This window comes from Chlamydotis macqueenii, chromosome 2, assembly GCF_036417535.1.
Source record: "Chlamydotis macqueenii isolate bChlMac1 chromosome 2, bChlMac1.mat, whole genome shotgun sequence".
NCBI lineage: Eukaryota > Metazoa > Chordata > Aves > Otidiformes > Otididae > Chlamydotis > Chlamydotis macqueenii.
The window spans coordinates 4,538,762-4,549,674 of record NC_141557.1 but is presented as its reverse complement, the minus strand read 5'-3'; the positions used below and the strand labels follow the sequence as shown (position 1 = coordinate 4,549,674).

At 39.4% G+C, this 10,913-nt stretch overlaps 1 protein-coding gene across 6 annotated transcripts in view; it reads right to left on the bottom strand.

Annotated features, from left to right (window-relative positions):
- Window positions 1-233: 233 nt before the first annotated feature.
- CTDSPL (CTD small phosphatase like) overlaps window positions 234-10,913 on the bottom strand; it is an 81,668-nt gene continuing 70,988 nt past the window's right edge. For all 6 annotated transcript variants that reach the window (XM_086741761.1, XM_086741762.1, XM_086741763.1 and 3 more), the window contains 3 exons: window positions 7,929-8,021; window positions 6,108-6,293; window positions 234-4,231 (listed from right to left, as the gene is read on the bottom strand). In XM_086741761.1, coding sequence (XP_086597887.1) covers window positions 4,106-4,231; window positions 6,108-6,293; window positions 7,929-8,021 — 405 coding nt within the window. In that variant the 3' untranslated portion in view covers window positions 234-4,105. The remainder of the gene's footprint in view (window positions 4,232-6,107; window positions 6,294-7,928; window positions 8,022-10,913) is intronic.

Sequence of the window (10,913 nt, the reverse complement as noted above, 5' to 3'; positions counted from 1 at the left end):
AAGTTCCCAATAGATCTTTAACAAGAAAGAAAAAAAAAAAAAAAAAATCAGCTGGATTTTTACAATATCATGTGAAACAGAAAACTGACAGCTGGTTTTGCATAGTTAGCCCAGAGATTTTTAAGCAACTGCCCCATGCAAGTCTCACCTGCCCCCCTCGCCCCACAAAGGCATAACATCACAGCACCTTGGAAATCAGAGGCACAAACTTGTTTTTGTTTTACAAATAGGGCTGTGCGGCACTGTGTTTTATTAGTTTAAAAAGAATCTGTAAAACATACGATTACGTGTTTGTCAATTATAGAACTACAGATTTTTTTTTTGTTGTTTTTTTACACTGAAATTTCAAAAGCTGCAACATCAGTACACACCGGTGTCATTCAGATACTTTATTGTCCCCAACCAGTCTAATCAAAATCATGCTGTGATAAAGTGATTGCATTCACCGATAACCGAATCTCCTCAGGTGTTGAGCTTCTTCCATGTCTAACTTTGCTGTTTAGAAAAGATTAAAGGGCAAAACAAAGAGACAAATTATTCTTCCAAAGCTACCTAAATGAACACAGCAATATTGTACATGTGCTACCACCTTCCACTCCAAACCTGCCACGCTTCCTGGTGGTTACCGAGTATTCTGCGCACAGCCCTAGTTTACAAATGGCAATTGAGTCGTAACGCTTCAGTTGAATTTCAAGAATCTAAGGCATTCTGCCTTACAGCTTAATTTAAAAATACCTATACAGGCAAAAAACCTTTTTTAACCCAACATACAAGGACAACAGAACTTCAGGCCAGGCAGCGTTTCGTCAGCTGAACAAAATGACCAACTGGAAAAGACTTTTTAATAATTCTATAATATCCAGAAATGGATTTGAAACCCAGGGTTTATAACAGCCCCGGTGACCTGCGTGCATTAACCGCACTTCAAAATATGCAAGAGGTTGAGGAAACAAGTATTTTTTTTCTTTCCTAGTTTAATTTTTAAAATCTTGTATTTAAAATACAATCAAATACCCGTATCACAAATTTTACAAACATTCCACTCGCTATCTGACTTTATGGACAGAATTATATTGCTTTGTTAAAACCCAGAAACTCTAAATACCTAGCGTATGCATATCCACGCAAACTTCAAACTTGAAATTTCAAGTATGATGATAATTTCGAAATGAACAACCACGACTGTTCGATCCCTTTGGCCAAATTTAAATATCCAGGGAAGTCCAAACCTGACTGCAAAACACTCCAAGTTTTATTTCAATGGGAATTAAAAATAAAAAATCATCAGAAGTTATAGATATTAGCAGAGATCAAAACTGCTGCTAGGTTTTTCACCTCTGTGTTGTCACCAAGTGTCATTTCAATGCTGTACTCAGTTAAAATAAGCTTTTTCTTTTCCTGGAAATCTGTGGATTTCAAGAGCTGAAATAAAGAATACAGAACAAGTATGGTTGTTACAGAACATGGTCAAAACCGTTCTTCCAGAAGCTGGTGCAGAAGTTCGGTTGTCCATTAGATGCGGATTTTAAAACAATACAAGACACTTTAATAATCAACATTCATTCGCAGACTTAAGGCAACTGGTTCATGAAATCGCCGCTTTCAGAAATGCAAACTAACGGCACGGTTTGTCTCACGTACAACAAGTCACAACCGTTCCATGGCAATGTCTCCGTGGGGTTCGTTCTTTATCGTCTAACCGGAAGATTGTTTGGTCTAATGCTAGCGAGAAAATCTTTGAATTTTTTTTTCAGCCATTCCTATCATACCTGCACGACTAACTACAACCTGAATACTTTCCCTGCAAACTGTCTTTGAAGCCCAGCAGCTACAAACACAGTTGAAAATACTGCTCAGAGAACAACTTTTTGGCAGCTTACAGTTTCATTGCTCTGAAGTCAAATACAAAATGAAACAATCTTAAACCGAAAGTCAACACTAATGGACTAACCAGAATCCACACGTCCTTCTGTCCATTTTTTTTTTAACCAACATAGGGTTTGGTTTTTTGTGGGTTTTTAAAAAATCTGACAGTTTTGCCTTTTGTTGTGGCACAGAATTATACAGTACTAAGGTAATGCCAACCGGTAAGGAAACAAAACGGTGATGCCGTACAGACTCACGGGATCACGGGGCTGCCTCTACCGTTCCTCGCTCCCGGCCACAGCTGGAGCACAGCTGCACTGCAAGGGGCAAGTCAGTCATCTTTCAGGTTTATACTGCACCTACAACAACCTACTCACTGCCTGGGTAGGCTGGCCTGCCCTTCTATGAAGAAATTTGTTAAGCTGCTTCACCAGTGTGTTAAACAAGGATGACAATCCAAGCCTATCGCAATTTATTTTTTTTTTCCAAGTCATCAAGACTGTTCAAGAAAAATAGAAAAGGCAAAGGGGATCTACTATCCAGAAATTAGCACTCTGCTAATTAGAAGCACCAGCTACTCCATTTAGTTTTCTCTGATGACAGCCAAACATAGCTGTAATTTTTATGTTTGCACATTTCTGGTGCAGAAAATAATTAAAAGGTGACACTGGAAAGGAAAAAAAAAAAAAAAAGCTCTGCCTTGTTCTTCAAAGGCTTCAAATATTTCAAAGTTATTCTTTTGAAGGGGTACCTATGACACTACAGAAGATGCTAAGCATGTTCTCAGATTCAGAGATGAGACTTACTCAACTCCAAAGCCAGAGCGCAACTTTTAGTCCAGGCCAGTCACTTCTGCCCTTGTAGTAAGACTCAACAAAGCTCCTAGTCTGTACCTTACACCTTGAGGAAGAAGAAATACAAATCAGAGAGGTGGGAAAAATACTTTTTGCGTTTTTATATACCAAAGGAAGGAGAGGGCTTCATCCCAATTAAAAGAAAAAAAAAAAAAAAAAAAAATTCCTTTGCAGGTCACCTTTAACTGAGTTCCCTGGTGTATCAGAAACTGTAGGATTGATCCATGGGGTGGGTTACGAAGCCTGCGTTTTATTTATTGCCCAAGTTTGCAGCTTACAGAAAATGTTTCATAGCACAGGCACAGTGGCAAAAACAGTATAACAGCCGATGGTCAGCTCCATTTGGTGAGTATACAGTAGCAGCAATTAAAAGAAAAAAGTACTCCAAATAGCTCAATACAGATCCAGCTTACCCAGATGGGTTTTTTTTTTTTTAAGAAAAGAATCTTAAACTAATAAATAGATCTCCTCCCCATTCTCCCATGATAATGGTTTTCTGAAAAATGAGAGGCATGGCAGTTGTGCGTAAGCAGAAACAACAGAACGTCATCTGTCTGGAATAAGAGGTGCTTTACATCTATCAGCCACCTTATCTTCTTGATTCCATCATTCCCTAACACTCAAACAACTGCAGATATGTTCAAAACTGTGCCCCAAATCCCACCAGTGAACCAACCATGTAATTAACCCAAATCACCCCTCCCACAAACGCTTAAACCTTCTGAGCATGACAAACGTAACACAACTTAATGTCATTGTGGAGACAGGAACCCAGCATCTTTGTTTCAACTTTTTCCTTTGTTATATATTACAGTGCTCTATAAAATTTTTTCCTTTTTCCTTTTAAAGCATTTAGACAATACAAGACTAAAAGATGTCTGGAAATACGTCTTATACAAAAATGAATTTTTATCTTAAAATAACATTCAAAAAGGCACTTCATTCTGTAAGAAAAAATTCAGAGTCAGGTCAACTGCTCTAAGCAGGGGGGTAAAATTGTCTGCATAGTGGGAGGGGAAGAAAGGGAGAGAATTTCAACTGCTGAAATACAAGCTTCTTTTTTGGCATGTTTTAAGAAAAGCTGATCCAGTAAAAGACGTCCGTTTATGAAATTCATTAAAAGAGTCCCGTTTAAAATAGCTTCTTTTTTTTTTTTTTTTTTTTCCTTTAAAAAAGTAGTCTGAACACATGACCTTAGGAGTCAGGCTTCTGAAGGCTTAATAGCATCACTCATGATTGTCCTTCGTGTCCAATGTAACAGGAAGATCAAGAGTAGCACTTCTGACAGGGGTGACCTCCCCAAAGCTTACATTTGAAAGCTGGAAAAGATGGAGACAGCCTCGAGCAACTGCAATGGAGTAGCAGAAGTCAGTCAAAGTTAAGGGCTACCTGTTGCAGAGTTTATGAAGCATACTGTAAACTTCTTCCTCTTTGCTTAGTCCTTCAAAGAAAGGAATAAGATCTAGCAGCTCTGTGTCTGTCATGTCATCAAACCAGGACTGCACAGGCACCTGCAAAAAAAGCAACCAACAAATACTAAGACGACTTCATGAGGCAAAGAACACGTGAGTTGTGCCTGTGTAGATGTCCTGTGACACTCACTGCCATCACAGTAAGGCAAATTGTTCAAGTCCGCGTTTTCTAGTACGCAACATCAACCCCCAATCCAGCTGTAAGAGGGGCTGACCTTCCAAATCCAGCTGCAGAACAGCTGACACGCAGCTGACCTTCTCTTACGCGTCCAGGTAACCTACACGACCCAACACTGGACAGCTCTACTTGCTCTGTGTCCTTGATATTCAGAACAGACTGGAAGGAAGATGCAGGTTATGAAGCTGTACTGACACTTTATTTACAGGCAGCTCTTTTTTTCCCCGTCTAGGTATGATCAGTGTGAGTCACTGAACACAGGCATGCAGCAACAACCCCTTCTGGCACGAGGCTGCGGAGAGCAGAGAACAGTTCTCCGGTTAAAATATAAGACCATGAGAGCAGGTTCAGCAAATAACACATGTAACAACACTTCTTAAACATGTGGGCTGTATTTAGGGAAGGAGTTCTGTGTATCTTCACTGTGGAAGCGTCCTGAGGTCTTTTAAAGACTATCTTGGATCTCGTTACAAGCTCTGGTTTCTGCAGAGACTCAAATTATCAGTTAGCTAGCAGCTCTTTTCTATACATGATTAAACCATTCTGACAAGGCCCTTAATTTCATCTCCCAAATTTCTACAGCTCATTATTTTATTGGCACTGAATTCCGAGATACCAAATGACGATCTGGATCAGGTTTTTAATTTTAACCAGGAACATAAATTAGAGCTACAGCTCCTGGTTATTATAAATAGCAATTTGAAACCATGTGGCACCAACCAGAAAAATGTTTCCCCCCATCACTTAGGGCATCACAATATTAAGATCTGAATTTAAAAGTCGATTGCTGCAAGATAAATAGCTCACATTAAAAAAAAAATGCTACTGCAGAGAGGCAGGACCATGCAAAACAGTGTTCCTGATAGAAATTTCCTACATTCATTTTAACAGTTCACAAGAAAGGCAGCCTAAAAACCATCAAAGAAAACACTGCACAGCCTGGTTGTTGAAGTGTTAGTAGATCTAAGGCGAGTTCCAGCTTGCTATCCTGGCAGCTACAAAGCAGATGTGAGCATCTGTACCGATTGCAGCAGCGGATGCAGCAAGTGCCAGACCATTCCATCATAGCTTCTGGAGCCAATATGAAACACACAGTGAAAATGTGCATTGCTCCTAATTATTCCCCCCTGAAGTACTGTTGCCTGCTTTTTCTCCTTATTCCTAAAACTTGATCAACTTGTTGACTAATGTTTCTAATTATGAAGCGAGCTGTCACAAAAATACTTAAAAGTATAAAAACACAACAGGATCTTGATTTTTTTTTTCTTCCCCTTAGCCACGAATACAGAAGTCAGAGAGTAACCAGTAAAGCATTAATTATCTCGTCTAGCAAAGTACTTTCATTCACACAATGAAAGAAGATGAGCACCGAAAGCAGTTCAAGTAAACCATCCTTTCTGTAATCACCTCTCCAAAGAATAAAAACTACGCTGGAGGGCAGCTTCACTTTTTAGAGCTCGGTTATTCAGGTTCTACACCGCTTGCTATTTCTCAAAACTGCTGGACTTCATGACAAAAGCTAAAACCCAAAGCAGATGAACAGTCACAACTCTGACACTGTCGAGATCAGCGTGCCCTAGCTCCTCACCCTTTGGCAGTGAATATCAGAACCTACCTGCAGTCTAAGAAAATACAGAAACTCACACTGTTAGTGTTCTGAAAGGTATTTCCTGAACCAGAAAGCCTGAGCAAGGACCAGAAAGATAAAAGTTATGCTCGAGTACTCAGAATACTTACTGCATTTTCAGGATGGAAGATGTAAGATGCAGGAGAATTATCGACTATAATAACTTTACTCAGCTCACGTCCCAGTCGACTCAGATCCTTCACGTAATTTCCTCGGTGGAAAACACAGGATTCTCTAAAGAGCCTCGCCCTGAACACACCCCAGCGATCCAGTAAGTCGGCTACTGGGTCTGCATACTTAAAAATAGAAGTTAGAAGCATGAAGTTAGTAACGTGCAGATAAAGCCAATTCACAGAACTGTACAAAGAATGGACACAAAATTATTTCAGATAAAATGTCTTTTCTTTATTTTCTTCCCTGCTCCTTGTTAATTAACTTACATGCCTGCAAACCTGAAGTGATTAATAGAGAGATAACGCAGAAATAGGACGGTTATCTTTCTATGGAAGGCTAACTTGCACTCTAATACTTTCTGTCATTTACTGATTAGTTTTTACTCTTAGGGCCAACTTATTCTTACCCTAGAAGTTACCTAGAAGTTGATGGATCCAGAGGATCACCTAACATTACCATAAAACCAACAAATGCTAACAGAAAATCCATATGAAGCCATTTCTGCAGCCAATTCATTTCCACGTGCCTCTGAAGACAAACTGAGCATCTGAGCGTGATGCAGCTTTTTCAGACGATGCCCACGGAGCCACTAGGTCAGCAAGAATCTTAAGGTTACCAAATTGCATAATTGGGCCAGAAAAGATCTGACAAAGATGTCAGTAGGAAAAATACTCGTATACAATACTGGGAAATTCTCACTTTTACATAAAAGATGATACTTTAAGAGAGGCACAGCTTAGAATTCAGCAATTGATATAAACTGCCCAAGGAAAAGTATCCAAATAAACCAGAACATGAACTAACCATGTACTTGAAAATGGCAGTTATATCTTATTTTTGCATGATAGGAGTTACTGTTTTCCTGTATTTTAAACTGAGAAACAAAACTGATGTTCAAATCAATCATCTCTTGACTATGAAAAATGCTAGACATCTACCTGCAGTATGAAATTGCTCCATTATTTAGGATTTTCACAATGTGATGGAATAGAACACGGCAAAGGGAAGGCAGGGAATAACCCTGTGGTAAGGCGGCACTATAGCAGATCAAACGGGGTCCTGCCCCTTCCACCATCTCTGCACAAGGTTGGAGAGCCTACTATGCTAGAGTACTATTTAGAAATAACCACCATAACTTTACAAACAAGACACCACAAATACATTACATTGAAAGAAGTGAAGAATTTAAGATGTCTACTACTGTAACGTCTACCACAAAACTACCTACGAGGTACTACTGCTACTGGAGACCAGAGGGCACAAAATATTCCTGTTGATGCTCCAAGCTTTACACAGTGCCTGATTTTTCTAACTCCAGATTGCAACTGCACCTTGACAGAACAAAAACGTGTTCCCAGTTTTCATAAGCAGTAAATTTCTGAATCACTGGTTGATCATTAGGTAGCATTAAACACAGTGTATTTTATTTCATGCCCAGCTTTAATATACTGCTTCACTTGCAGGCTATTTGTTCTAATTTCTCACTATAACCATGGTAACTTGTAAGCCTTTCATATCGGCATTATGAGCAATGCATGGAGGCTACATTATGAGACAAGCCCATATGTGATGGTGTTACCATGGAAACACTTACCCACACACTAGCAGACAAAGTACACACTGTCAGACAAAGAAGCAGAAAAGAAGGGGAAAAATTAAGATGGTACCAACTGTGGCAATAATTATCCATAGAAAACCCAACCAAAAGTCCACTGACCAGCACCGTAAGGGCTCACGAGACGGAGAGAGGAACAAACCTTGGCTAGACTGGCTGTGAAGAGTACACATTCAAAGAGCTCTCCCATCCTCTGAAGAAACTCATCCACATGTGGTCGTTTCAACACATAAACCTGGAATGACAACGACTACTCAGGTCAAATGATGTTGAATGTAAAAGGGAAAAAAAAAACAAACCTCAAAACACTCCTGTAATCCTAACACTTGAAGAAACAAAAGTTAGCATGGAAGCAGTTCAAATGAAATGCTGGAAGAAAAAAAAAAAAAGTATACAAGATAAAAGTAGACATCCGCTAATGAGAAATTTGAATGCATGGGCTGCCAAGACCCATGCTGCTTATGCAATTGCAAATACTGCGCATCATCTGGAGCGATGCTTCTTGAAAAAGCTCATTAAAGGCAAAGAAAGACAGTAGGGTTTCTCAAGAGGCGAGGACTCGGATCTCTCAACCGAAACGATTTTGGTGCTGGTGTCTTCAGGCCCGAAGAGCTTTACAGAAGGAAAAAATCTGATGAAACCTCTACGATGACAGGATTGCACAATAGGGAACTGTTTTCTTCCTGTGGTTAATTATTTCATTTTTTAAATTCCAGGCGCTAAGTACCGTATCTCACTACGGAGAGTTATCAGTCATCCGGCTCGGCAGATCGCTTTCAGGAAAAAAAACTTCACCATGCAGAGCGTCTAGCAAACGCTGCTGTCAAAATGCGGTTCAAAGTCTACAAAGTCTTCTAACTGTGATGTTGCCACAAAGGTGGTGAAGGCTCAGGATCTCTCTCCTCTTGAGAGCATGGTTTCAGCAACGCTGTATTGCCTTTTGGCACTGAGAACCACACAGGCAAGCTTGGCTGCCTACTGTCAACAACCTGACTCCCAGATATCAGAGCCTCCTTGCCTCCCCTTTTCCGAACAAGGAAGATGACTTGCATTCACAGAAAATACCAAGATAAGATAACCGCTGCTCAGAAAGCTTACTAGTAGTTCACAATCCACTGGGAAGATGAAGAGGGGAGCCTGCTTGAAAAATATTTTTCTATCTTATTTGCACTTAGATTAAAAGTTTGAGAGAAAACACTGGCAGCATTTTATCTTCTTTGTTTGGCAAATAATCCTTAATGCTGGAAATCTGAAGTGGAGAAGTCTGGCATAGAACTGAAGTCAGGAAGAACTGCAAGACTGATGCCATTTCAGGAATTTCTTTGATATGTAGAATAACTGGATTAATCATGTGTATTTTACTAGATTCACATTAATAAAGAGGTAAAAAACATAAGGCGTCCAGAGAAAAAGCCTGAAGGAGAAAAACATGGAAATGCCAGCTTGAACTGAAGTGTAACAATTAAAAGCCTTTAACAAAGGAAGAAAAAAAGTTGCGTAATAGGGGCTTGAAATTGAAAACCTAAATCTGAAAGCAGAGTTTTATTAGAAATCACATATGATGGAGCTGTACCTTAATGACCAAAGCAGCAACGTTAATTACTTTTCCACTTTAGCTCAAAGCATGAAGACATGATCTGCTCTAAGTCATTTCTACGAAGTTTAACTACGCTATTTCTGGCTCCTCAAATTCAAGCCATACTTTCAAACTTTGACACAGATAACAATTTATAACCCAGATTTATTTTTTTTAAACCATCACAGCAGCGCTTAACCAATCAATTAAATAAATGTGCCATTTTATGTATTCAAGACAGCTAACAGATGTACTCCAACACCGCTCTTTCCAGATAACTACAGCAAAGCTTCCTGTATTTCACTAGGCATCATCATTTCCTCCCCTGTAACAATGCAATTAATTTTTCACTTAAATCTCACTACACAAAGTTGTTCTGCAGTATTTCCTTTCCAAATTATCTCTTCTAATTTTTAAAGACGCAGGTTGCAGCTCCTCTGTGTTTGAGTACTCAGAGACTTGCTGATTGCAAAAGAAAAGATAGCAGGATGCGAGTTATTCCTTAGCTCCACAGTTCACAAGGAATTCTTAATTTTTAAGCCTTATACTCCTACACTTATTTTTGAGGGCACAAAAGGGAAAACCCAAAGTCTTCAAGTCAGTCTTGGATACTTAGTACTGGAATCTAGTATTAGTTTCCCCTTTAAAACCCAGTGTTTTCAGCCACAGCAAAGGAAGGCTCTTCGCTACCCCTGTGTCGGTGAAGTATTTCCCCTCGGAATGTAATTACAAACTCCAAGCCAAGGATATGAACTTTGCTGCTTGCAACATAACCCACCTCCTCCATGAAGAGAGCATACAGTAAAGCAACCCGGTAGCTACAGACCCAGAGCTCCTTAACCACAGATTTTGGCAATCTACAGGTTTCCTATTTTTTATTTTTTTTTGTCCCCCAGAACAACATATATTGATACTCTGCATGGTTATTCCCCTTGAAGCTTTTTGGCCAAGTCCTACTTAGATCCTGGAAGCAATTGCAAGCGTACTGGTATCCCAGGCTACAAAATCTCTTTGGTTTACTTCACATAAAAAGCTTTCTTCAGCTGACAGCGCAGCATTTTTCTCCTCTTCCTCCTCATTTGGAATTTTTTCCCATCTACTTTGTTAGCGGCTGGACCTGAATCTCAATGCCGCATGGTTATTTGTGGCTTGGCTTCTTCTCTCGTTGCCTGATGTCTTCAGTTTAAGTCTCTAGACTAACTGGCTCCTGGCATTTTTCTGAGATTTATATACTGTCTTCAGGGCATTTGAAAAAAAAAAAAAAAAACCAACAAAAAAACAACCCTCCAGTTTTCCTGTGTTGTATGCTCACAAATTTCTTCCTTATCACAGCGAGAATTCAGAGGAGTACAGTCGGTTTTTTTTTTTTTTTTTTTTACTTAAAACGAACCTTACTCTTAAAATGTTAAGACACAAATCAGGCACTAGGCATGTTTTCACAGGATTCTGTACTTACAGCTGCTAATGGCAAAACAAAAGTAATTATCTTTAATTGTTTTCAAGCATTTGGTATTTCCACATACATTTTCTATACCTCAAAGCAGTCTTAAC